Source organism: Drosophila arizonae, chromosome X (assembly GCF_054131065.1).
Source record: "Drosophila arizonae isolate 15081-1271.41 chromosome X, UAZ_ARI_1.0, whole genome shotgun sequence".
NCBI lineage: Eukaryota > Metazoa > Arthropoda > Insecta > Diptera > Drosophilidae > Drosophila > Drosophila arizonae.
In genome coordinates, this window is record NC_142927.1 from 10,666,059 (window position 1) to 10,692,567 (window position 26,509).

General features: G+C 48.0%; 7 protein-coding genes and 1 long non-coding RNA gene across 11 annotated transcripts; 4 read left to right on the top strand and 4 right to left on the bottom strand.

Annotated features, from left to right (window-relative positions):
- Positions 1–339: 339 nt before the first annotated feature.
- Positions 340–2,380, bottom strand: LOC149267881 (uncharacterized). 2 transcript variants are annotated; one of them, XR_016271112.1, is made up of 3 exons: positions 1,674–2,380; positions 1,058–1,587; positions 340–933 (listed from the first exon to the last, which is right to left on the bottom strand). It is a non-coding gene; the product is annotated as an uncharacterized LOC149267881 (long non-coding RNA). The 2 variants fall into 2 exon arrangements; XR_016271111.1 differs by having other exon boundaries at positions 1,058–2,380.
- Positions 2,381–3,661: 1,281 nt separating this feature from the next.
- On the top strand, positions 3,662–5,312 carry LOC108619490 (uncharacterized). 2 transcript variants are annotated; one of them, XM_089473721.1, is made up of 3 exons: positions 3,662–4,366; positions 4,503–4,865; positions 4,941–5,312. In XM_089473721.1, the coding sequence occupies exons 1-2, from the start codon at positions 3,769–3,771 to the stop codon at positions 4,832–4,834; spliced, it is 930 nt and encodes a 309-aa protein (XP_089329847.1). In that variant the 5' UTR covers positions 3,662–3,768; the 3' UTR covers positions 4,835–4,865; positions 4,941–5,312. The 2 variants fall into 2 exon arrangements, with proteins under 2 accessions (XP_089329847.1, XP_017871594.2); XM_018016105.2 differs by having other exon boundaries at positions 3,673–4,366; positions 4,497–4,865.
- A 2,430-nt stretch (positions 5,313–7,742) lies between these two features.
- htk (AT-rich interaction domain hat-trick) lies at positions 7,743–19,881 on the top strand. Its single transcript, XM_089475323.1, has 6 exons — positions 7,743–8,149; positions 8,216–8,833; positions 8,896–10,186; positions 13,010–18,145; positions 18,992–19,255; positions 19,330–19,881. Exons 1-6 carry the CDS (start codon positions 8,144–8,146, stop codon positions 19,521–19,523), a joined length of 7,509 nt encoding a protein of 2,502 aa, XP_089331449.1. The 5' UTR covers positions 7,743–8,143; the 3' UTR covers positions 19,524–19,881.
- shop (sulfite oxidase) lies at positions 10,292–12,531 on the bottom strand. The gene is made up of 2 exons (XM_018016098.2): positions 11,250–12,531; positions 10,292–11,183 (listed from the first exon to the last, which is right to left on the bottom strand). The coding sequence occupies exons 1-2, from the start codon at positions 12,160–12,162 to the stop codon at positions 10,375–10,377; spliced, it is 1,722 nt and encodes a 573-aa protein (XP_017871587.1). The 5' UTR covers positions 12,163–12,531; the 3' UTR covers positions 10,292–10,374.
- LOC108619491 (L-xylulose reductase) lies at positions 19,854–20,893 on the bottom strand. Its single transcript, XM_018016106.2, has 2 exons — positions 20,414–20,893; positions 19,854–20,354 (listed from the first exon to the last, which is right to left on the bottom strand). The coding sequence occupies exons 1-2, from the start codon at positions 20,719–20,721 to the stop codon at positions 19,934–19,936; spliced, it is 729 nt and encodes a 242-aa protein (XP_017871595.1). The 5' UTR covers positions 20,722–20,893; the 3' UTR covers positions 19,854–19,933.
- Positions 20,894–21,334: 441 nt separating this feature from the next.
- Positions 21,335–23,203, top strand: Usp39 (ubiquitin specific protease 39). Its single transcript, XM_018016101.2, has 4 exons — positions 21,335–21,498; positions 21,565–21,615; positions 21,685–22,837; positions 22,894–23,203. The coding sequence occupies exons 1-4, from the start codon at positions 21,477–21,479 to the stop codon at positions 23,144–23,146; spliced, it is 1,479 nt and encodes a 492-aa protein (XP_017871590.1). The 5' UTR covers positions 21,335–21,476; the 3' UTR covers positions 23,147–23,203.
- A 122-nt stretch (positions 23,204–23,325) lies between these two features.
- Positions 23,326–24,487, top strand: LOC108619492 (uncharacterized). Its single transcript, XM_089475326.1, has 2 exons — positions 23,326–23,608; positions 23,676–24,487. Exons 1-2 carry the CDS (start codon positions 23,465–23,467, stop codon positions 24,090–24,092), a joined length of 561 nt encoding a protein of 186 aa, XP_089331452.1. The 5' UTR covers positions 23,326–23,464; the 3' UTR covers positions 24,093–24,487.
- LOC108619488 (uncharacterized) lies at positions 24,139–26,282 on the bottom strand. Of its 2 annotated transcripts, none has more exons than XM_018016103.2 (2): positions 24,941–26,282; positions 24,139–24,860 (listed from the first exon to the last, which is right to left on the bottom strand). In XM_018016103.2, exons 1-2 carry the CDS (start codon positions 26,156–26,158, stop codon positions 24,603–24,605), a joined length of 1,476 nt encoding a protein of 491 aa, XP_017871592.1. In that variant the 5' UTR covers positions 26,159–26,282; the 3' UTR covers positions 24,139–24,602. The 2 variants fall into 2 exon arrangements, with proteins under 2 accessions (XP_017871592.1, XP_017871591.1); XM_018016102.2 differs by having other exon boundaries at positions 24,139–24,863; positions 24,941–26,274.
- Between the last annotated feature and the right edge of the window lie 227 nt (positions 26,283–26,509).

The window sequence follows — 26,509 nt, forward strand, 5'->3', positions numbered from 1 at the left end:
GAAGAAAAATAAAAACTGAACAATTCAAAAATGGATTGCTAAATTTTATATAAAGAATATTTCTTTTTATTCTAGAAGAAGAAATTTTTTATAGTAATATAATTTAATATACAAAATCAATAATAAATAAAAATAATAAAAATAAATAAAAATATATATTTTTATTAAAAATAATAAATAAAAACATATATTTTTATTAAAAATAATAAATAAAAATATATATATTTATTATTTTGTTTTAGTGATTTGATTATTTGATTATTTTTATATATTACTAGCTGGCCCGGCAAACGTTGCATTGCCCTCTATATTATTTCTAGGTAAAAAATTGTTGAAAGCTATGTTGTTCAGGCTGGGATACACTGATAAATTTATTAATCGGATTTTCATTCAAGCACCTTGTTGTAAACGACATTCTTCGTTTTTTGGTCGGGTGCAAGAACAAATAATGCGGATCGTTTGCCAACACGTGAGCATGCCACGTACAATTGACCATGAGAAAAACACGCATTTTCTAGATTGAGGCCACAAATAGTCAAAGATTGGCCCTGTGACTTGTTGATCGTCATGGCGAAGGCAAGACGAAGCGGGAATTGAATTCGTTTAAATTCAAAGGGCATATCTGTTGAGCTCATCGGAATCCTAGGAATAAGAACTTCCTCATCTTTAAATTTTCCTTTGAGTATCAACGCGTGAATCACATTGCTCATCAGTTTTCTTATCACCAAACGCGTTCCATTGCACAGTTTTGGTTGGTTTAAATTTCTAAGCATGCAAATCATGGAGAATTGCTCTTTTCATAGCTGTGTTCATTTCTTGACGCCGGTCAAGTTGTTCTTCCATATTGCCCATGAAGTATATTTGCAAGAATTTTTGCTGTGCATCTTCAATAGGTTGCAATGATCCAATGCGATGGCAAATCTGGCCTTGAATCTTTAAATTCAAAGCCATAGTTATAGTTATATTTACAAACACTATTTACAGAAATCTAACAAACTACATTATTCAAAATTTTTTTTTGGCAGTCATAGAAAATAAAATTTTTAACGTAAATTACCTTAAATATCCGTCTCCAATATTTTCCGCCCCAAATTATGTCATTTGGAAACAGGCATTGTATTTTTGAGTGTTCGCTAGAAAATGTCGTGATTCTAGTGTTTCGCCATAAAGCAGGGAACGCAATGGCTATGGTGACCGCTAATGGCAATGTCACTTTACCACTAAGGCAGCACAAACCGGGCGTTTCACCAGCAAACTTCAATGCGCCACAATGCTAGCAAACAACGTCCATTGGACCAATGCAAACTAAACGATTCAAGCTGTAATCAATGGTGCAATCATATCGAAACGCTGCTCGATTCAAATCAATCCTTGAACCATTTCTTATTGCCATTTCACGGGCTGCCTCTCTTTGAGAAGCACGAATTAAGGCCCTTCTTCCCTGGGTACTAACGCGGAGCCTTTCTCGGGCGATTTCTCGCTCTTCGTCAGATAATTGACTCGCGCTATTCCGTTGCCTAATTGCATTATGGGTCCGCCGGGAAAGATTAGATCTTCTAGGACGCGGCATTTTTATTAATAGTAATACTGCCCTCGCACAAAACCATATAAAACAATCGAGAAATATAAATATAAATAATTTACACAAATTTATGTTTGAGACAAACAAATACCTGAACTTTCGAGATATTTAGCTTTTGTAAAAGTCCAAAAATACAATTTTTAATAATTAACTTTTTTTTTTTTAATTTCGAATTTTGAATTTTTAATTTTTTATTTATTTTTGATTGTTAGGTTTTAATCTTTTGATTTTTTTTTTTAATTTTTGCAGATTTTTGATTTGAAATATTTATAAAGTTTAAAAGTCCGAAAATATAAAAAGCCAAAAATACACTTTTTAATAATTACCTTTTTTTTTTTTAATTTCGAATTTTTAATTTTTTATTTATTTTTTGAACAGTCAGGTTTTAATCTTTTGATTTTTTTTTTGAATTTTTGCAGATTTTTGATTTGAAATATTTTTCCTTTTGATTTGAAAATTTTTTTTTTTTTTTTTGTTTTTTTTTTTTTTTTTGTTTTTGAATAGTCAGGTCTGCTCGAGGTCAGGAGACCGTAGACTGACTGACTACATTTGTTTATTTACTTCTACACTATTGTCAAAACTGTCACTGTTACCAAGCCTACTGGGTATAAAAAAAATTTGAACATTTGGGGAAAAAACCGCGTTTTTCAAGTATTCGGCAAATTTTTTCAGTATTTTTAAGACCCTATACTAAACTCGTTGCGGAGACAAATCCAACAAATCAAAAACCATGAAAATTGGTTCAGCCCAAATCAAGTTATAAGCGGTCTTCACTTTTACACAACTTTCTTTTATATATATAGATTAATATCAATATTAATATTTATTATTTACAATGAATTTTTTAATATTCATTATTTATTATTTATTAGCCAATATGCTCTTTTGACTTCCTAAGCGAGTATGCGAGTATAAGAAAAAGTTAAGTAAGGAAAATGTAAGCTCTCAATCCCTCGCTTTTACTTTGTGCCCAATATCTGTGATAATATCTCTTGATTATGTCTAAAACACAGCTGGCATAGCATAGATCTGGCTGCAGAGAAGCCTCTACAGGGTATCCTAATAACAAGCCACAACAGCATCATGCGAGTACATCATGCATTTCTCTGCTTAAGTTGAGCAGCGCGCGCGCACGCTCTCAAGTGCTAAAGAAGATTCCAAGCGGCAGCATTAAGTACCCCGATTCGGGTGTAGTTGCAACTGCAACAGTTGCAACTGCAGTTGGACAGATGTACTTATAAATAGCTAAGATGCTGGCTGGCTGGCTGGCTGGTACTACCTCAAGTAAAGTGCCAGGGCGGTGCCAGGCGGGTGCCAGGCGAGGCAGTTTATTACATCAGTTGGGCAAAGAGTTGGACGACGCCGACTTCGACAGCGATAAAACAAAAGTGCCTTTTGTTTCGACTGCTGCAAAGCCATAAGAAGACTTTGATGAATGTAATAGCCACTCTAACAAACTTTGGATATATAAATACACACACACACACACACACACACAGAGAACAGCAAAGAGGGAGAGCAGGGGATTGTGGAGACTTCACGCATTTAAATGCATATAAATTTAAAAACAAGCTGAAAATTTATGCACACAACCCACACAGCTCCCAGGGCGAGCTAAATGGGATTTTGAGGCAAGCAAATGCATAAATAAAACACACAAACAAACAAACAGACAGGCACACATATATACATAAGAGTTGATTATAATATAGCATATGCATTAATAGAGTGAAAAGAACTTAATGTGATCGCAACAAATCTGAAGCTCATGACACTTCCAGCAGTTGCGCAATCTGCCGGCCTGTAAAATTAATGGCAGAGCGCACGCAAGCTCAATGCGCTTTTCCCAATTGGTGTCCAATTGGAAAGCGTAGCGCGCATCAACCAGCCTTTGATTGGGCTGACAATATTGAAGGCGAAGACAATGCAAAGTGAAAATTGTAAAAATATGGCGGCCGAGCCGAGGATTGCCAGACGTAATGTGCTAGAGCTGCCACTAAGCTTAGCAGCTTCTAGAGCAATTTACTTCGATAAATTGTAATTTCAACATCAACTCTGGCCTTGCCTAATTTCAATGTGAGTCGATAAATCAAATTTAGATCATTCAGTTCGTGTTCTCGGCGTGTGCGAAACGTACATTTTCAATTAAATAAAATTTTTGAAAATTTTATTCATTATATTCAAAAATGGAGGACGAAAGCTCAATGTTTTTTTTTGGCGTTAACATCAAGCCATATCGTAAATATACCCAGCATGTAACCGGTTCGCTGCATATTTCCAACGTTGCCCTGGCGTCTGGCGCCAGTGGGAAGTTGTTTTTGAAAATGCACAACCAGAAGTTTACCGTTGCGACTCTGAGCACTGCGACGCCTCAAGCATCACTGGATCTTAACTTTAGCGACGGCGATCGTGTATACTTCTATGCGGTCGGCAATGGCCATCTGAGCATCTTGGGCTATGCGCTGAGCATACAGCAACCGGCTAGCTATGTGTCCTATCGCAATATGCCGCCCGGCGGACTACATGCAGATAGCTGGTTCTATGATGGCGATGAGGATAGCGCCGATAGCGTTGCTACCTATAGGACCTTGTCCGATAGCTACATGCTTGATAGTTCCGAGGACAGCATGGATAGCAGCCACACTCAAAGTGCGCCGGAAGCTGACAATAGATCGACCGAGACCGACGAGAACAAAGCAAATTCGCAAGTGGATACCGTGTATGAGCTGAGCAGCGACAATGAACGCCCAGGCGTAATCATTGAAGAATTGTATCCAACGCCAGGTAAGTGGGGGGATATTATGGCGACTGGGAGCGGGTGAACATGATGTGACATGGGTATGACGAAGAATGCTGCTGGTGGGGCTAGAGGGGGATAATAAGAGAAATGGAAACTTACATTGGTATTCCACAGCTACAGAGGATCGCGAGGCCCAGACATCAACCGGACTAAATACAATGCCGCAGAGTATTGAGGTTATAATTGTGAATGAAGATGTTAATGAAGTTGAATATGTAAATGTAGATGTCAACGAAGTTGACACTCAAGAGATTAACGAAAATGACGATAGGAATGCCGAGATTGCTAATGATTATGATGAGAATGAGAATGTGATTGATGCGGAACAGAACGACAACGATGGGACGAATGATGAGAATTATCCTATTGAATCATCCGCTTCCACTGATGAACATCAATCTCCGCCGGCCAAAAGAACCAGACTATCGAGTGCTAGCGATGCCGAGCAATAAGATCTTATGAATAAAATAATTAACTGAGACGGTAAGAAAATACCTAAATTATTATTATTAATTTGCAGTATTATTACATTATTATTGTTAATATTTTTCGTTTCAGAGGTAGATCATGCATATATGCTTATGTATAATGAAATATAATCACGAAGAAGAAGCTCGTTTTTTTTTTTTTTTTTTTTTTTTTTTTTTTTAGCAGAAAAGAATTTTAAATCAAAAACTATAACTGTAAAACGACTACCTCGGAAAAAAAAATAATTTAAAAATATTTTAAGGAGTATGCCTCGCTATTGATGAAAGACGAACTAAATATGAATGTAAATTTAGACGTTGTTGTTTTTTTTTTTTTTTTTTTTTTTTTTTTGTAGTTTAAAGAAACTTTTTTTGAAATGTACTTTAATCTGATACATTTATTTTGTATTTAAATGCGCTACTGAAAAGTAGGAAACAAAAATATCCATTGAAATATATTATATCCACTATTATGTTGATATCGCTTGTTTTTTTTTTTTTTTTTTTTTTTTTTCTTTAACTTATAGAATTTAGTTGTGAGATTGTTGTGCCTAAACTTTATTTGCCTACTGTGAATTTCTTTTCATTTATTTATTTCAATTATTGCACATTTAGCCGTATATACTACATCGGAACTCTTAATATTTACTATCAAGTTGAAGTTGAATAGCTGAAAGGATTAGTAAAAGCGCAAATTAGCGCTGGCCAGTCGCCCATTCGTTGACAGAGAGGCGTTGACCGTGAGCCGGTGAGATCGTCCGGCTGGCAAATGGGAGCACAAGCACCTGCAAATTAAAGCCATTTCGTATTGACACTTTGGGCCGGGCCCATCGGGCCCATCGCGCACGATAAGAGTGGAGAGCTGCCTGGACTGAGTGACAGTCTTAATTACAGAGAGATTAGCATGGTTGGGCAGAGGACGTTTGAGGCTCGCCCACAGTCTCAGTGGCAGTGCTGAGTGCCTGCCTTGACGTATTGTATTCAATGTCACGTTTCATGACGATGATGCTGCAAACTGAAATGCCAAAAGAGTGACAGATGGAGACAGACTCAGAGAGAGAGAGCGAGAGAGAGAGGGGGGGGGGGGGGGAGGGAGATGAGCTGCGAGTGTGTGGGTGTGTGCGCGTCTGTCAGAGCGAGATGCTGCACAGGTGCAACGGTAGACGTTTCCTGTGCTGCCTACTCCTTCTGCTCCAGGCCGTTGCAGTTACTTATTTTTGCTTTTGTTACATTTGATTGTCGCAAACGAAGTGGAAAAGTAAATGTTGAGCGCACACACACACACACACACGCACACATGCAAAGGCACGCACCATTCCAAGCACTGGAATGCACACTAATTACTTACTCTTTGGTTGCCTTAGGGGCTGGGTTGGTGTAAGGAAACTGGTTTTACTTTAACGCTTCTATGCCTGAGCCATTTACACTTTTTATTTGCCTTTCGTTCTGTTTTATTTCTTTTGCATGCTTTTCTTTCATTTTTTTTTTGCAAGTGATAATTGAAAAGCAGCAGCAGAAATTATTGGCCTTTGTTTGTGCGCACGCAGCAAACGGACTGCGGGCGGTCCCTTGGTTGATGGCGCGTGCTATGTGGGCGGCTGGGCTGGTTGGCTTGAATGGCTGCCATGGCTGGCAGACGTATTGTAAAAGTCATTCAGATAAGTAAAATACAATAGAGAACGAATGCGCTCAAGCTACAGATAATATCGTTTTAATGGAAATGGGCAAAATTAATAACCCACCACATTGGGTGCAATGAGCATCGAGCGCAGAAGTCAATTAATCCTGGAATATACATACATACATATATATGTATGTATGTATGTGCATATATGTATCTGCTGCCAATTTGCAGTATTATAGTTTAAAGAAACATATTCATTATCAATTAAGTGCTATAGCTTTAGGTTAGTTTTTGTCCCTTCTTTGTGCAATCATGCTTGCTTTTCCAATCAAGTAAAGCGATATTTTTCCATTTTAATAGCCACTGTCGATTTGCATATCGTTCCTGTATAATCATAACTTCAATGTTTTAGCTGCGCACGCAAAGTTTTAGCCAAAACATGCGACAACAGCAAAAATAGCATAAAAAACATTAGCTAATTGCTATGTGATTCCAATTCGTGTCACATTCACACGCACACGCACACACACACGCAGCAATGCATGTATGCATGCAAAACTATGTAAGCGCAAATCTTGGTAAAAATAACAAGAGAGACACCAAAAATTGACTCCTCGCTCAACATTCATTGCTTTGCTTATTCTGTGTCTCTCTCTGCCACATTCTTTCACTTCCCTTACGTACACACATACATACATACATGTATGTATGTATAATTGGTTTCGCCGATTTCACTAGAAATTCAATTAGTACGCGTGAAAAAGCGGCTTATTGAACAGTTACGGCAAACTTAGTTGCGCATTTAGTTGCGCACTTTGCAACGTACAAAATAGCAAATTATCTGTTAACTAAATTTACTTTTCATCTGCTATGCAATTTGTTAAGTTGTATAAATTAAAGCATGCATATGTATACCCATGTTTATGTACAAAATACATATTTTGATTTATGTATTTCCAGACGTATTTACAGACAACAGAAGTCAGACCACATACAAATTAAATGTATCTCAAGCATGTAAACAATAATTCTTATAATATACTATACTATATAATATACACGCATTTTGCATTTAAGGCCGCGCATGGACATATTTAAGCGTAAATTCAAATATGTATATGCGCGGCCTTTCAGAAAAAATAGGATATAGCGTTGCCACTCATTAGCGTTGCCGTAGTACAGCGTGCAGTGTGCAATTGGTGCCACATTTGTATATCGTTAGCACAGTGTTGCTACGGCGAATCGATTGTTTAAAACAGTATATTGACTAATCGGAAAGTCCATGTACATTTGTACATCTCTAAAATTTGGCTAAGACGCTAAACAACGCAAAAGAGAGAATGAAAATTTTACCTAAACTTGCGCCAAAATAATTTGCAAGCTGCAAAAACATCGAATTCACACTTGGACACAATATGCATTATATACAAATCGTGTAGCAGTGAACATATACCAAGAAAAGAGAAATTATAACAAATAGAAGAACAACGCGGCAAGGCGTGCGAAAAATAGTTCACCAAAAAGTACGTGGAGGAGGTGGTGGACTTTGAAGGGAATTGATAGCAGCTCAACAACATAAACACCTAGTTAAAATGTACAGCCACCATTAATACTGTATAAAAGTGGCGTTAGTTTCGGATTACACGAATTACGAACGGTATTTACAAAATATGCAGGTGAGTGTTAAGCATTTGATAATTTTCAATGGATTTGGATGAATTTGAACAATGCGTATGTTGCAGCAAGTGGATGATCCGCCATCGCTGCCCGTGGGCACCGAGGTGAGCGCCAAGTACAAAGGAGCCTTCTGCGAGGCCAAAGTCAGTAAAGTGGTTCGTAACATCAAAGTGAAGGTCGCCTACAAACAGGGTCTCGGCTCGGGCATTGTATCGGACGATGCCATCAAGGCGCCACCTGGACAGCTGCGCGTCGGCGCCGTTGTCGAAGTCCGTCATCCGGATCGCAAGGAGAATGTGGAGGCGACCATAACTAAAATCCAGGATTGTTCTCAATATACAGTCGTCTTTGACGATGGCGACATCACAACGTTGCGTCGCACTGCGCTCTGTCTGAAGAGTGGCAGGCATTTCAATGAGAGTGAAACATTGGATCAGCTGCCGCTAACACATCCCGAACACTTCGGCAACCCGGTTGTGGGCGGTCGTCGGGGTCGTCGTCGTGGCCAATTGAACGATGGCAGCTCCGACGATGATGACGAAAGCGATGCAAAGGAAGTGGTCAACGAGAAGGAGGAGCACATTGGCAAAGTGGTGTGCGTGGAGACCGAGTCCAAGAAGAAGGACAAAGAGAAATGGTTTCCCGCCCTCGTCGTGGCGCCCACAGCGCAGGTCAGCAAACAGGTAAGTCAAAGCCTAATTCAATTTCCAATTACAATCTTAATCGAATCAATTACAATCAATAGGCTACTGTGCGGATACGCGTCAAGGACGAGTATCTGGTGCGTTCCTTCAAGGATGGCCGCTACTACACAGTGCCCAAGAAGGAAGCGAACGAATTCACACTTGAAATGGCCAGCAAACAGGACGTGCCCGCTGTGAAGGCAGCTTTCGAATTCCTCGAAAGCAGCAAATTACCAGCCCACTGGGATCGCGACTCGCTGTTCGGCCTATCCAATCTGACAAGCGACGATGAGGGCGAAATCGATTCGGACTCGTCGGACGACGAGCCACACGAGGAGAAGGATCGCTTTGTTGCCCAACTATACAAGTATATGGACGATCGGGGCACACCATTGAACAAGGTGCCATCGATACAGAGTCGCGACGTGGATCTGTACCGTCTGTTCCGGGCGGTGCAGAAGCGTGGCGGCTACAATCGCGTCACCGCCAAAAACCAATGGAAAGTAATTGCCGTGCGGCTGGGCTTCACGCCCTGCACCCTCAGCGTCATGAATCTGGTGAAGCAGGCCTATAAGAAATTTCTACAGCCCTATGGGGACTTTCATCGCAAGCTCGGCTGCTCCATGCTGATGACCTCTCGCGCCTCGAATCGCAGCAAGGGGCGCAGTCTGGTGCGTGCCAATTCGGTGGCCTCACCCAAGCCGGTGGAGACCACGAAAATAGAAACCATTAGCAAACTGGCGATGCCCAATCAGACCACGGTGGCCGCCAGTGGCGCCTCCTCCACTGCCGCCACAGCGGCAACGGGCAGTAGTGGCGGCAGTGCAGCAACTGCAACGCCCGTACGCGCCGCCTCAACGGCCTCGCAGTCGGCCACTGAGGAATCGGAGAACACCAGCGAGTCCAGCGTGGCTGTGGAGCCGGTCAAAAAACAACGCAAAGCATCCGCTGCCAACAGCGGCAAGGTCAAGAGTCTGGTGGAGAAATACGAGGAGAAATCATCGTCCGTATCGAGCATTGGCCCAGTCGCAACAGCAGCGCTCAACACGAGCAATGTGAGCAGCGCAGCGACAGCTGCAGCTGGAGCAGCATCAACATCAGCCGGAGCAGGAGGAGGAGGAGGAGCAGCAGCAGCAGCCGCGGCATCAGCTGCTTCGTCCACAGCAGCAACAACAGCAGCTGCTGCCAGTATCAAGGCCGAGGCTGAGGCGGATATGCCGCTGGCTAAGATCAAGGCCTCGTCCGTATCGACGCGCAACAGCATGGACAAGGAGCCCAGCGCTGGCGGCAGCAATGCCTCCAGCAAGGCCACCTCGGAAACCCAGCGCAGTCGCGATGCATCGCCCACAACGGGTAAGTGCAACAGATCTTATCTTAATCCTGACATCACTTGGGGGTTGCTCATAGAACTCTGGGATAGCTAATAGAAGCTTAAGTGAGGTGGATGAGTCTTCCGCATATAGAAATAGACCTTTAATTATCTTTCCTTAGTGGGGAACAAAAAAAAAAAAAAGGGAAAAGCAATTCAATTTCCGACAGTCCTAGATTAGCTTCACTTTCACCTTGTGGTAGGCATTGGCGAGCACGCCACGTAGATTCCATATGTTCTCGAAGCTCTCCGGCTGCACATTGTAGGCGGAGTCCACGGCCTTGGCCCAAATCTCAAGTTCCGATTGCTTCTGCTGCTCATCGGTTACGGGCAAACGAATGGACCACAGCGACCAGCCGTAGTGGCGTCCATCGGGCTCTTTCTCCTGCTCCAGTTTGGCGACATGCCATGTTTTGCCGCCGTCGTTTGTCAAGTCCACGCGCTCAATGCGTCGACCGCCGCCGCTCCAGGCATAGCCATAGACGGTGATGTGACCCTTGTCCACCTTGACCCGTTCCTCGGGCATGGGCGAGCAGATGGCCGAGGTTACTGGCATCGCTTGTATGGCCTGTGCCTTGCCAAAGTCCACGGTGTCCCAATCGGTGCTGGGGCTGAAGCCCTTGTAGTCGTTCTGCTGCCAGTGGGAATCGGACTCGTGATCGGCCACAACGATGCGGGTCAACCACTTGACATTGCGCGCACCCACAGTGCCGGGCACGATGACCCTAATGGGATAGCCATGGTCTCGCGTCAGCGGCTGTCCGTTCATTTCGTAGGCCAGCACCACATCGCCACGCGGATCTAGTGCCTTGGACAGTGGTATCGAAGCCCCGTACGGATGCGCCGTCGGATCCAGGTCAGCGCCCTCGAATATGACCTGCAAGTGCTCATCGGGCTCCACGCCCTGAGCACGCAGCACATCGCAGAGGCGGGCGCCCGACCATTTGGCATTGCCCACGGCTCCAGCACCCCAGGACAGGCCTGCAAAGCAGAGATTAGATTAGATGAGATCAGGTCAGGGTGGGCTACGCCACATGGGAGGTTCACCTTTGACGGGCTTGATGCGCGTCATTTCGGAGCGACGATTGCCGCCGCACATGATGGCCGCCGTGACCGTGTGCTTGGGCAGCTTCTTAATATCGTCCAGATTGAAAGTGCATTTGCTCGACTTGCCAGCGCCCGCTTCCACCTCCAGCTCGAGCTCATAATCCTCGGCACTGATGCATGGCACGGGCAAATGATTCCGCACATAGAACAGCTCGTTGGGCGTGTAGAAGTGCTCGCCCAGCATGCTGATTGGCGGCTCCGCATTGAACGGCCGCTTGCTGGCCGGCTTGAGCAACTCGTGGCGTTTCGGCTCCTGTGCCCAGGGTGAGCCCAGCTCATCGTTTTCTATGGCTTCCAGTTTGTTCAGATTGCCAATGCGAAAGCTCTCCAACAGCTCGAGCACATCCAATGTATTGTGCTGCTGGTAGATGGCCCAGAAGGGATCGATGGCGTTGCCAGCGGCCATCATTATTTTATCGCCACCGGGATGATTGGGCGCGAATTCGGTGACATCGTAAACGCCTATTCCATAGGTGACCCAAATGCCAGTCTCTGGCTTATCATGCTTCAGCACATCCTCCACACTGTACGTGGGCAGATCCGTTCGTTTCGTCTTGTGCCAGAGTCGTGCCGCCTCTTCCGCGTCCAATGCGACTGGAGATGATGTGGCCTTTTGAGGTTGCGCCAATTCCACTGGCTGGCGGCGCTTCTTGTCCAGCTCATGGAACAGCCAATAGCCGGCACCAATACCGCCCACTGCAGCAGCAGCATAAAGCGCTCGACTGCCTCCTGGCTGGTACTCCTGGTGCTCCTGCTGATGCTGTCCAGATGCGCTTGTCGCCAGCAGACGATGACGTTGCCGATTTCCCAGACGCAGCTGTTTGCTGGCCGTGGTCAGGAGACGTAAACGCATGATGTGTATATTATATAATCAGCCACTGCTGAGCAACCAAGTCCGTTTAAAGCTTCGTCGCAGCGCCAATTGTCACATTATCTGGAACGCACGACTAGAGTGAAACGCTTTGTTTGCTTTTTATTTTGTGTTTGTTAAGTTTGTGGCGTTGGCCCCCAAATTGTCGCAATGCTTGAACTATTGATAAGATCAATGTGAATCCGATTTAATCTTTGTTCTCTTTCGTTAATCTCTTCTTTATTGGGGGTCTGTTTTGAGCTTTCCTTTTCGGTTTTCGGGTTTTTTGTTTGTACTCTAGTTGCGCCGGCACGTACGCACTCATACACACGCAGACACACACACCTGTTAGTTAGCTTTATATTGTTATTGGCGTACTATCGATAGCTCGTGTCGCGCTATCGAAATATCTAATATCAGCTAGAGCTGTATAATGTTGTGAAACTATCGAGCAGCCAAAATAAGCTAAAAATTGCAACAAAGCAAAGGGAAACATATTGGCGCATAATTGTATTCACTTATAATTCTTATTTATGAATTAACAATAGCAGATCATTTGTAAAACAGTATGAATATCTGACAACTGCTCGATAAGGCAGTGACTTGAGCCTTAAAAAGGCTAGATCTGTCGTGAATGCAGCTAAATTGGCAATGCTAACGCGAATGACGTTGTTTAAAGTAGAACAAAAATACTGATACGGGTATTCCCTTTGGCAATAAATGAGTGAACTCTTACGTTTATAGGAATATCCCTAACAGTAACTAACAGTTTGCCTTTGTACATGTACATACACACACGAACATGAGCAGCAGTTATTCATGTGCATTTGTCTCTCTCTAACCCATGCAGCGACCGGAACAGCAACAACTGCAGCCAGTACAGCAACAAGCACAGGCGCATCAACGAAAAAGGAGAAACATCAACAACGCAAACAGGTGGAGAAAGGCGACGAGAAGCGCGGCAAGCGCAAAAAGGACGAAATAACCGTTGAAAAAATTGATACCGGTGATTTTGTAGTCGGGATCGGCGACAAATTGAAGGTCAATTATCACGAGAAGAAATCACCCAGCTCCCATGGCAGCACCTACGAGGCGAAGGTCATCGAGATCAGTGTGCAGCGCGGCGTGCCCATGTACCTTGTGCACTACACCGGCTGGAACAATCGCTACGATGAGTGGGTGCCGCGCGAGCGCATTGCCGAGAATCTAACCAAGGGCTCGAAACAGAAGACGCGCACCATCAGCACCAGCAGTGCCAACAGTGGCGGTGCACCCGCCCAGGCAGCTAGCACAGCTGGCAACAGCAGCAACAATAATAACGGCAACAGCAGCAACAGTGGCCCCAACGCCTCGTTGCCTCCCAAAGATGGCTCCGGCAAAGCGGAGCAACAGCAACAACCACCTGGACCGGGCACGGGACCGAGTGCCTCGCTGCTCCAGGGCTTGACCAAGACACCAACATCGTCGGCGGCACTCACCACCCAGTCGGGCAGCAAACGTGGACGCGGACGTAGCGACTCAATGCCGCCGCGCTCCACAACACCCTCGTCGGTGGCCTCGAACTCGAGTCGCACCAAGTCGCCGGCTGCTTCGCAGTCGCTGGCGCAGCTGAAGCACAAGCGACCCACACGCACGCTGCCCATGAGCAGCAGCAGCAGCAGCAACAATCAGGGCCGTCGCATCTCTGCCTCGGCATCCATCTCGGCCAATGTCTCGGATGCCTCCATGGGCAGCGACAGTGACACGGATTCCGATGAGCCAGTGCGTCGTCCCAAGCGGCTCAATGCCAAGGATGCCCAGCAGCAACAGCAACAGAGCAAGGCCAAGGCAGCTACAGCCAGTGGCAAGAAGGTGGCGCCCATACGACGCACCACCGGCAGCGATGACAGCGACGACGACGATGACGAGGAGCAGCAGCAGCCAACACCATCGTCATCCGGCAAGCAACAGTCGCAGGCGGCACAGCAGCAGCAACAACAACAACAACAGGCAACAGCCATTCAGCGACCGCGCGCTGGCAATCGTGCCATGAGCAGCGGTGGAGCGGGCAAGGGGCGTGACTACGATCTCAGCGAGATACGATCGGAGCTGAAGGGCTTTCAGCCGCAGCTGCTGGAGCGCAAAGAGGCCATCAAGAGCGAGCCGAGCGATGTGCAGGCCAAGCAGGAGCCCAAGACGGGCAGCTCCACAGAGCAGTCATCCGAGACGGATTCCTACATGGACGAGGACTCGCAGTCCTCTGAAAAGTTGCCCTATCGCAAGCAGCAGCAGCAGCAGCAATCGACAACCAGCGATAAGCGCAAAGGTGCTGCAGCAACAGCAGCTCCAAGCGGCTCCACTGCAGATCTTGATACGCCCATCAAGAAGGAGTCGGAGAAGCCGCACATCAAGCACGAGACTCTCACTGGCGAGGATCGCAAGCCATTCAAAGTGGAGCCCAAGGAGGAGCAGGCAAAGCCATTCCATAGCGGCGCCGATATCAAGCCAACGACAACAACATCAATAATAGCTCCAGCACGCTTTGGCGCCAACAGCAGCAGCAACAGCAGCGGCGGCGGTGGTGGAACAGCCAAATGCACCTCGGTGATCGTGGAGAAGCCGCTGACAATGATCAAGAAGACGGAGAAAAGCGAAACGACAACAGCGTCAACAGCAACTGCAGCAGCAGGAGGAGCAGGAGCAGGAGCAGGAACAGGAGCAACAATGTCGCCTGGCCAAAAGCTAGAGCTGCTGAAGAAACTGCAGGCAGGTGGCTCCCTTGGCTTGGAGCGTGGCAAAAAGTTTGCCGAGCCGGTGCAGCACAAGGAGACGGCCACATTGAAGGTGGAACTGCCGGCTGCCTGTTCGCCCTCCTCATCCAGTTCATCCTCCAGCTCGTTCTGCTCGAGCAGCAACAATTCGGCTGCCACGTCCGCCAGCCTGAGCAGCTCGTCGGCCACGCGCTCTTTGCCGGACATGAGCAAGCTGGAGATAAGCAGCGGCACCACCACCACCACTACAACAACAGCGGCCGCTGCAGCCACAGCCGCAGCTGGCACGGGCAAGGAGTCCAAATACAGCAACGTCGGTGGTGGTGGTGGTGGTGCTGCTGCTGCTGGCGGTGCTGCCGGCATCAACAACAGCAACCTGACCAGCGGCATCAAGCGACTCTCCTCGGACGTGTACGAGTTCAAGGACACCGAACCCTTCGAGTTCGAGAAGCGCATCTCGCCCATGGCCTGTGGCACCTCGGTCATTGCGAGCAGCAGCAGCAGCAGCAGCACGCCGCCGGCACCGGCGCCGGTGATTGTCAGCGCCGCGGCACGGAAGCAGGCGCTCAAGATGATTCCCATACCGCGGAGCATCGAGCATCAGCTGCCACATGTGGGCCACGAGCCAGCGACGCGTGGCTATGCCGCAGGTACAGCAGCAGCTGGTGGAGCAACAGCGGCAGGAGCAACTGCTGCGACCAGCACGCCGAGCAAGGCCAAGAAACGCGGCTCGCCGCTCAAGGAGGCCAGCCTGACGGCCTTGGAGAAGCCTAAGCTAATCAAAGTGGAGCAGCAGCAGCAGCAACAGGCGACCGCAGCTGCGCAATCCTCGCCAGCAGCCAGTCCCAACAGTGTCAAGTCGTCCGCGGCGTCGGCGTCTGGAGCTGGCAGCAAGGCACAGGCAGGCAATGCAGCTGGATGCAATGCAGCAGCAGCTGGAACAGTTGCTGCCGGCGCACAGCTAACGCCTGGGCATCCGCATGCCACGCCCTTCGATGTGCTGCGCAGATCGCCCAGCTTCAATTTGAATATCGTGGCCCTCAACGAGGAGCTCGCCCAGACGGTGCAGGAGACAACAAGGGCGCTCAATGTTGCACTGCAGCCGCTCCCTGATGCACTGCAGCTGCCAGCAACGCCGCCAGCAGCAACCGGAGCACCTGCAGCTGGAGCTGGAGCTGGAGCTGCATCTGGATCAGGATCAGTTTCTGCTGCCTTCACACCAGTCATTGCTGTGCCCGTCTCCCCCAAGCTGAGCACTCCACCCCAAGCGATGGGCGTGGCGAAGACAACACAACAACAACAACAGATTGTGGGCAGTCCGTTCATGGAGACGCGCAACGTCTTTGAGCTGAGCACCTCGAACGAGGGCAGCGGCTACAGCTCCGGCGAATCGAACAAGGACAACAAGCTGGAGAAGCTGGAGAACGTGAAGATCTTGCTAGCGGGATCTGGGGCTGGTTCATTCGATCTGGACGCGGTCAAGTACGAGCAGAAGCCCACCTCCATTGCCGACAAGGTGCTCAAGGCCATCAGCCAAAAGAAGGAGGAGGTGGAGCAGAGCAAAACCAAGATCCAAACGGAAAGCAACACGGACAAAGACGAACCGCCGCAACAGCAACCGCTTCCGCATCCGAGCAGCCTCAAAGTGGAACCGAATAGCATCAGCTCGACCCTAAAGCTGGACACATTGAGTCTGCTAAGTGAGCCGCTCAAGGTGCAGACCGGCAGTGGCCTGCCCTCGGTGCTGAGCGAGCTGTACCACCGGACGAGCAGCAGCAACAGTCCCGAAACGAAGTCCATTCTGGATGCATCGCTGCCGGCGAAGAATAACGAGCTGAGCGAAACCATACAGAAGCTCGAGTGCGCCATACAGCGCAAGACGCCAGTGGCTGGCCAGTCGTTGGGCTCATCTCTAGCTGGAACACCGCCGGTGACAGCAGCAGTGGGCACTGCCAGCTTCTCGGATGAGTCGATGGATAGCACCGACTCCGAGCAGCGTCTGGTCATTGAGGATGTCATTGCCGAGGAGCCGAACACAGCTACCGAACTGAAGAGTCCAATGTCCGAGGGAGTGGGCGGCCTAATGGGCAGCGCCCCGGTCAAGCTGGAGCTGGCGGCTGCGGGCAGCAAACCGTTGACGGGCGTCCAGGCACCCATTGCATTGAAGCCCGTCTACATGATGGGTGTGCCGATGTCCATGAATGTCTTCCTCAACAAGGAGCAATCCACAGTACCGCCAACAACGTCACCGACACCAACTGGAACAACTGCAACAGCAGCAGGAGCTGGAGCAGCTGGAGCAACTGGAGCAGCAGCAGCAGCTGGAGCAGCTGCAACGCATACAGCATTGCCACCTGTGCTGTCTGCACCTGGAGTGCCAGTTGTGGTGCCCGAGATCCCAGTCTCTGTGGTTGTGGCACTGCGTCACAGTCCGGGCAGCGCCAGTCCCGCCTCACCCAAGCCGGACGCGAAGCAAACGCCCAAGCAATTGCTGTCCGCCACCGACGAGGGCGGTTTGCTGCTGAAGCCGTACACGGCCCAGGCGAGTCCACCGTTGCCGGAGGCTCAGGCACAGGCTCAGGCACAGACTCAGGCTCAAGCTCAATCCCACTCACAGGCACAATCATTGGCCGTGGAGGCCAAGGCGTCGCCGTCGCCGCTGCCACGCCCATTCGCACTGTACCAACAGGCCAAGGAGCTGCCCATGCACGTCTCACCCGCAGCGGGCAGTCCACTGATCAGCGAGGCCTCCCACACGGAGGCAGCCATCAATCTGCTCTGCGAGGAGACCATACCGGGCAGTCCGGCACCCAACTACAGCAGCAAAGACGAGCCGACGGGCAACACACTTGGCCTGGCACTAGGCACTGGTGGCGCCGCTGTCACTAGCTCATCCGCCGTCAGCTCCACGCTGACCATTCCGGGCATCGCGCCTCTGCCGCCGGACACACCGTCGCCGCGTGCCAACCAAGCGGCACTGGCTGGGCAGTCGGCGCCGGCTGCCTCGGTGTCGCCCAACAGCTCGCCGGAGTCGCCGGCCAGCCAGGACGACAGCAGCGAGGAGACCGGCAGCAGCAAGAAGCACGCCGAGCTCGAGAGCAACAGCGCGCTCAGCAGCCGACGCAAGCGACGCGCCAAGGCGAGCGAATCGAATGTCCAATCCGCTGTCTGTCACTTCCTGGGCAAGCGCCGCAGGCAGCAGATCAACAACATGCGCAAGACAGCTGCAACGACAGGCAAGTATCTCGGTGTGGTGTGGCGTAGTAGCAAGAACAGTGTTGCAAAACGACTAAAGAGTGTTGTGACTCATGATCCACAGAATAAAAGCGGATTCTCATTTATGATCAGTTTATAGTAGAATCCATTTATATAGTATTGATATATACTCTTGCTAGGTAAAGAAGAGTTCCGATCAAAGTTATCCATGACCAAAATAGTATTGGAAAAGGAAAAGTATTGGAAAAGGAAAATGGGAATCAATTTGTATGCTAAATTGACAGTAAAATCTTTATGAAATACGAATTTATAGTATTTATGTAAGGTTCCGTTAACTTGCTCCATTACGAAAACAGTGCTGGGAAACGGCTTAAGAGTATTGAGGTTCATGGACAGCGAATAATAGGGGAATATGTTACGAACTCTTATGACAAATTTGCATTACAATGTTAATGAAATATGAAATTAGATAGACTTTCGTTATAGTTTCTCCAAGGCGAAAACAGTGTTGGAAAACGATTGAGGAGTGTTGAGCTTCATGACATAGAAAATAAAATGAGAATAATTTGTAGGCTGAAAACTGTGCAGCACAATGAAAATTTTATCTCAAGCGTTCATTGGTAAATAATTGCGATTACGAAAACAGTGTTGAAAAGGAGCTTAGGAGTAACACATTGCCAAAGCTCCATTGAAATTCAATGGTAGCTAGCAGTTGCAATCCGCAAAAGTTGGAGAAAGAGAGAGCTCTTTGCTTCTCTCTCTCCCTCGCTCACTCTCTCTTTCTGTCGTGCTCCAAATTCTTGTTGTCTGCCCAAGGAAACTAGCTCGAATACTAATCTATTTTATAAACTTATTCTCAACTCTAGCTGGCTCCGATACGGATGATACTTCCGAGAATGTAGTCACCACACAGCGCCATAGTGCGCGCCATCAACTGTTGCCGCAGGGGCAACAGCAACAGCTGCAGCAGCAGCAGCAGCAGCATCAGCAGGAGCACCATCAACAGCAGCAACAACAGCAACAGCAGCAGCAACAACTGCCGCAGCAGCAACAACAACAACAGCCGGCACAAACAATAACCAATACATCGGGCGTAAGACCATGTCCCTACAACTTCCTGGTGGAATTGGGTAAGTGAATTGGGAAGGATTCAAAATTCAATTTGTGCACATGAAATCTAAATAATTCTATCAATCCTCTGCAGATCCCTCACTCAGCGCCGAGCAGTGCATATCGATACTACGCAAACAGATTCAGGATCTGCGCAAGGCCTACAACAGCATCAAGGGCGAGCTGGCCATCATTGATCGGCGTCGCAAGAAGCTGCGTCGTCGTGAGCGCGAGAAGAAGCAGCAGCAGCAGCTGCAGAGCCAGCAGCAGAGCAAGATCTGTGCGTAAAACGTAAATGCAATCCCAAATGCAATACACATACATATACATATAGATGCATATGTATATACAATATGTAGACACGTATATAAATCCAACACAATTGTATATTTGTATCGATTTAAGTCCGTTCCGTTCTGCTTCTGAATTTCTCCCCGCTCAGTTATAATTATTACTATATGCATATATATATATAGCAATTTTTTTTTTTTGTGTTCTGTAATGGAAACAGTTATACAGCATTTGAATGGCCCCAAATCGGTATCCCAAGCCATTTTAATAACATACAACAAATATACATAACAAAAACAAAAATTATAGAAACGAAAACGAAAAATGTAATATTAAATGCTTTTATTGATTGAAATATTGATTGTGTATCTCTGTGTATGTGCGTCTCTGCCTGTGTGTGTGGGTGTTTAGGAGACTGAGTAGCCGCCCTCCAGGTTGATGTGGTGGCCATTCACGAAGCTGGACTTGCTGCTCAGCAGATAGCCAATGGCATCGACCACCTCATGCACCTCACAGAAGCGATGCAGCGGTATATGGGCCAGCAGTGGCCCACTCTTGCCCGGATCGGACCAATTGTCACGGCCCATTTTGGTCAGCACCACGGTGGGGTTGACCGAATTGACGCGTATCTGACGTTCGCCTAGCTCCAGGGCCAACGATTTGGTCAGCGAGTCCAATGCCGCTTTGGTCGCGCTGTAGGCGGTGTGGCCGGCAAAGCTGCGGGATGCCGCAATCGAGGAGACATTGACGATGGAGCTGCCATTGCGCAGCTTGGGCAGCAGCGCCTGGGTCACATTGAAGACGGCCTTGATGTTCACATCGAATTGCCTGCAGAATGGGCAGCATATGAGATATGATCACTGGCAATTGACACCCCAACGACTTACGTATCAAAATCCTGTTCGGTCAACTCAGCGAAGGGTTTGATAATGGCCACGCCCGCATTGTTGACCAGCCCATCGAGCGGCGGCACAGCGGACAAGCCCTCACGCACCTTGTTCCAGTCGCGCAAGTCGAGCAACAGTGGCTTAATGTGCTGCGCATCGATGGCCACCAAATCCCTCAACTGCGGCTCACTGCGCGCCACCGCAATGACCGTGGCGCCAGCGGCGGCTAGCTGCTTGACCAGAGCATTTCCAATACCAGCCCCGGCGCCGGTCACCAGGATCACCTTGTTCTTTAAATCGCTCCACATTGCTTATATGTATAGGTATTTTGGTGCGTGTGGAAAATTTTGATCTGCTTCGCCGCTCGTTAGCTTTCTGAGACTGACCAAAGTTAGCTAATCTGATTTGTTTACATCTTATCGCTCTAATCCGCAAGAAGCTTTCAAAGCAAGCGATAGCTGTTCTGCCACTCTCTCTCTCTCTCTCTCCCTCACACACACTCTCTGCCTCACAGACACGCTCTCATACTCTCACGTATGAAACTCCCTTGGTACATGTTGATCGGTAGGGCGTTCAATGTCAAGCCAATAAATAGTTTGCTCTCATTATGTTGGCTGAGCATTTGATGCATTTTGTTTGCTTTCATAAAAGCTTTCCAGAAAATAATTTCATATATGCAAATAATAATAATGTAAGCTATATCGATTAAATGTGTGAGCATAGTTTCTTTCTTAATTACAGTTGTAGTTCTCCCATTCAGCTGACCAATAGAAATATTTATTTTTATAATTCATAAGCATATTTGTCTATTATTGCTCGCAGCTCAAGCTGAGCTGCTTAGCTACAATTGACTGAATTTTTCTGGGTCCTCAAAGTATGCTGCGTAAATTTTGCACATTTTAAATGGAAATATCGATAGGCTAGCACGACAGTGAACTATCGTTGCATATTGATATTGTTACATCTCTAGCTAATAGAAGCGCCGGCAAAACACAATTAATGGACATTTACAGTTATAGGCAAAACGTAAACAATTGCTAGGAAGAATTTAAGCGTACTGGAAATGGAGCAAACACAACCCGCAGGTAAGCCATACAACTCAGTATATATACAACTCGCTAGAATACACCTACTATGTCATACACAAACAGCAAAGCGCGCCAAACTGGAGACGAAGCACAAGCCCCTATTGGAAGAGGATGGTAAGCATAGCATAGTAAATTAGTCAAATCAGATTAAATAGTGAATATATATACATATAACTGTTGCAGAGACGCCTTCGGTATTCAATCCCAAGTATCGTGTCTGCCCCTATTTGGACACGATCAATCGCAATCTGCTGGACTTCGATTTCGAGAAACTCTGCTCCATATCGCTGACGCGCATAAACGTTTACGCCTGCCTCGTGTGCGGCAAGTATTTCCAGGGGCGTGGCACCAACACACACGCCTACACACATTCGGTGGGCGAGGCGCATCATGTGTTCCTCAATCTGCATACGCTGCGCTTCTACTGCCTGCCGGATAACTACGAGATCATCGACTCCTCGCTGGACGACATCAAATATGTGCTGAATCCGACATTTCTGCGCAACGAGATCAGCAAACTGGACCAGCTGCAGCCGAAGCATTCGCGCACCGTTGACGGCGTCCTCTATTTGCCCGGCGTGGTGGGCCTGAACAACATCAAGGCGAACGACTACTGCAATGTGGTGCTCCATGCCCTGTCCCATGTCAGCCCCTTGCGGGATTATTTTCTGCGCGAGCAGAACTATGCGACGATCAAACGGCCGCCGGGCGACTCCATGTTCACGCTGGTGCAGCGCTTTGGCGAACTGATGCGCAAAATGTGGAATCCGCGCAACTTCAAGGCGCACGTGTCGCCGCACGAGATGCTGCAGGCGGTGGTGCTGTGGTCCAACAAACGTTTCCAGATCACCGAGCAGGGTGATCCCATTGACTTTCTGTCCTGGTTCCTCAACACGCTGCATCGCGCCCTCAAGGGCAACAAGCAGCCCAATTCGTCCATTTTGTACAAGATATTCCTGGGCGAGATGAACATCTATACGCGCAAAATTCCGCCCGTTGAGCTGGACGATGCGGCCAAGCAGCAGCTGCTCGCCACCGACGAGTACAAGGATCATGTGGAGCACACCAATTTCATATATCTCACCTGTGATCTGCCGCCGCCGCCGCTGTTCACGGACGAGTTCCGTGAGAACATAATACCGCAGGTGAATCTCTATCAGCTGCTGGCCAAATTCAATGGCACCGCCGAGAAGGAGTACAAAACGTACAAGGATAACTTCATGAAGCGCTTCGAGATCACACGCCTGCCGCAGTTCATCATTCTGTACATCAAGCGCTTCACGAAGAACACATTCTTTCTCGAGAAGAATCCCACGATTGTCAACTTTCCCATCAAGTGAGTGGTGCAGTCAGTGGTGCATTCAATTCAGTTATTCATAATATTCATTGCAGAAATGTGGACTTTGGCGACATTCTGGGCATGAAGCAGCGCGACAAGGATCTGAAGGAAACGAAATATAATCTGGTGGCCAACATTGTGCACGATGGCGATCCAAAGAAGGGCACCTATCGCGTCCACATCCTGCACAAGGCCAACGGTCAGTGGTACGAGATGCAGGATCTGCATGTCACCGAAATCCTGCCACAGATGATCACGCTGACCGAGTCCTACATACAGATCTATGAGCGCTGCGCCGAGTCCTAGTCTTAATTGTATATATATGTATATATAAATCTATATATAAATATATATATAGCTGAATGCAGAGATTTTTATTATTTACATGCATGCATGTATGTATGGGTAAATGTGTGTGTCTGTGTCTCAGCTGTGTCGGCTCGTCCCGCCCACCTTGCGCCCACTGTCCGGCGCATGCGTCATGGCCCAGTTGCCAGACCTCCAGCCAGCCACTCGATTCATCACATTTGCCTTTGCACATGTCAAAAATCGATGTGCGGTGCATTTGTTGATTAGTCGTTAGCCCACAGCCCACAGACCACAGCCCGCAGCTAGCAGCCAGTCATGTCCGAGCAGGTCAGCTACGAGGAGGAGTGCCAGCGAGCAGAGCTGCTGGGTCTGCAGCCGCCGGACAAGGCTGAATTTGAGCGCAAACGCAGCGCACGGCTCGAACAGCAGCTGGCCGAGCAGGAGGCTGCCGAGGCAGTCGTAAGTATCGTCCAATTAGCATTCGCTTACGGTCCATGCTCCAGCTGGCCCTTTTTGCCCTTTGCAGATGCTCGAGCAGCAGGGCGAGTCGCTGCGCGGCGCCGGCGGCAAGCTGGACGAGCTGAACAGCATCCTGTCCAGCACGCAGCAGCGTCTGAATCGCTTCAAGCAAACGGCCTGCGGCAGTCTGACAAACATATTTACGCGTGGCGGTAGTCTGAGCGGCGCCAGTGGCGCTAGTGCTTCCATGGATGTGCCCGGCTACAGCATGGAGCAGTCAGCCGAGCCGCCGCAGCCGCCCGTGCAAAGGCAGCCCCAGCCCATGGCACCGCCCACAGCAGCAGAGGTGGCCGCTGCCAAGGCGGCCAAGCGCGCCATGATGGACAGCCAGCTGGACAAGCTGGACTCGCTGATCAACAAGGCCGACAACGCGGAGCTGGCCATGAGCGAGCAGACGAAGCAGATGCGACGCATCGCCAAGTGAAGGAAGAGCAAGAAATTTGTTGTTTTTGTTGCCTTTTGGGTTCGGGTAACTTAAAAGAAAAGCATTCGGTTTTATTTAATATACATATAAGTGTGAGTACATATATATATACATACATACATACATATATGCTATATATATCTGAACACATTAGTTGCCCTAAATCACAAAACAATTTAACATAAAGTCGAGATTTTCAATCACAAATGTGCAAAGTTTGTCTTCGCCCTTGATGCATATATACACATAAAACTATATGGTTTATATAATAATGTTAATAATATGTTTGTGTATACATATATAAATATACATACTTATTTATGACTTATACTTAATACTTCTTGCTACATTTTAATCAATTTAAATTAATTCAATAAAATTGCATAATCCAAAAACTAGTTATGAAATTAATTGAGAATGAATGGAACTAAGGCAAACATAACAAAACTCGATTTAAATTATACAGTCAACACTAGTTTAGGCTCCAGCCGGAAGATCTAGCTATATACTCTACACACTCGGATCGGGTGGCGTTGGTGGCGGCGATGGCTGTCGCTGCTGCTGCTTCAGCCAGCGCTTGGCCAGATTCTGCTCGTAGACCATAATGGGCGTTGATTTGCTGAGCAATGGGGAGGTCAGTTCGCTATCCGAGTCCGAGCGCTCGTCATCGCTCTCATCATCCGTCTCATACACGCTGGCGTCCAGGCCCGCATCAGTCTCATAGTCGTCCAGCTCAGTGTTCTGCGGGGGCTGGTTGGGCTTCGCACGCTGCTGGAAGGAGGAGGCAAAGGAGGTAGATGAAGGCTGACAATTGTAATATAAAACAGTAAAACAAGATTCTCGCTTACAGGCTGCTCTTTGGGGCGCTGCTGGTTAAGCCGCTCCTGTGCCTCGGTCTCGTAGAAGAAGTAGCTGAGCAGCAGCTTCTCCTCCTCCGAATTGTAGCGCCAGGCATGCGGGATCAGCGCCGAATTGTAATCGAAGCGAGCCTGCAGCTCGAGGAACATGTGCGGTGAGATGTGCATCTTGGGCACCTCGACCTGTTGCTGCCACTGCGTCAGCACTGGCGCATCCGGCGGGCAGCTGCCGAAGACGCGAAAGTAGAGCTTGCAGGCGCGATAGTGCTGCAGCTGTTCGGTCTCGCTGACTGTGCGCCGCAGCACGGTGAGCTGGGGCTCTAGCACCTGGATGAGCATGTGGTGCTGCTGGCGATCCGGCATGCTGGCCACCAGCACCGCCCGACTGTTGGCCGGCGAGAAGAGTGGCGGCAGCAGCGTCGGCCACAAGGTGCTCAGCAGGCGCAGCATCAGTTGCGTCACGGTCGAGTGCTTGAAGAGCTGGCGAGGCTGAAGCTTTGGCGCTGTGGCATCTGTGGGTTGTGGCAGCCAGCGCAGTGCATCGGCCCAGAGCTTGGCAGCGGCGCCCGCTTGTGTGCTCAGGCCCAGCATCCACATGCAGCGCTTGCAGTACAGATGATCAGCACGATTCATGATGCGATCCTGCAGCACACTCATGTTGAGCACAATGTAATTGAGGCCATAGTAGAGATCTTTGGGGCCGGGCACCAATGTGGCGGCCGGCTTGTCTGCGTGGCCATGATTGTGGCAAAAGAACTCGCTAGGATCGATTAGGCCGCTGGGACACTCGCGCAAGCGATTGTAGCTGCAGCCGGGCACCAATTCGCTCCGACAATTGTTGCAATGCAGCGCCACCAGTTGCTCCGAGTGCTCCTCAAAGCCAAGTAGCAACGGCTGTGCCTTCATTGGGACGGCTATGCTATTCTCCAGTGCCTCCACATCCAGTGTGGTATAGTTGAAGCGAAAGCTAATGTGACAGCCGTTTGCAATGAAAACGGAAATGCGTTGTATGTCCATGCCGAAGGTATCGTGGCGCAGCACCAGTTGACTTCCACCGCTGTTCAGGCCATTCTCGACAATGTGCACGTCGTGCTCCTTGATGATGAGGCGCGTCTTTTTGCGACCGCGAATCTCTTGATCGAACTGCAGGAACACATGGCCGCTGCTCAAATTTGGGCGCAACTCAATGCAAACGGCCTTTAGCGGCATTTTTTGGTAGCAACTTTGTCGGTTGATAACTTTAAACGAGTCAATACAATTAAAAAACCGAATGTGAAATGTTTTGTTTGACGCTGAAGTGCTACTGAAAGTTATCGATATTATTATTTCTATCAAGCGATATATTTATACAGTCCCGATACTGAGTAAACAGCTGCTGAGTTTAAATTTTGTAAATTATTTTAAAGACTTCTTAAAAGTTATTTCAAAATTTGCTAATAATTTATGGCAGGATTGATATAAAGCATTGCTCTCATGTTTAATGTTTAATGTTTAAATTCCCAAATGACTCAATTTGTCTGTAACCAGATTTGTGTTTAATATAATTTTCTATTTCTTTAT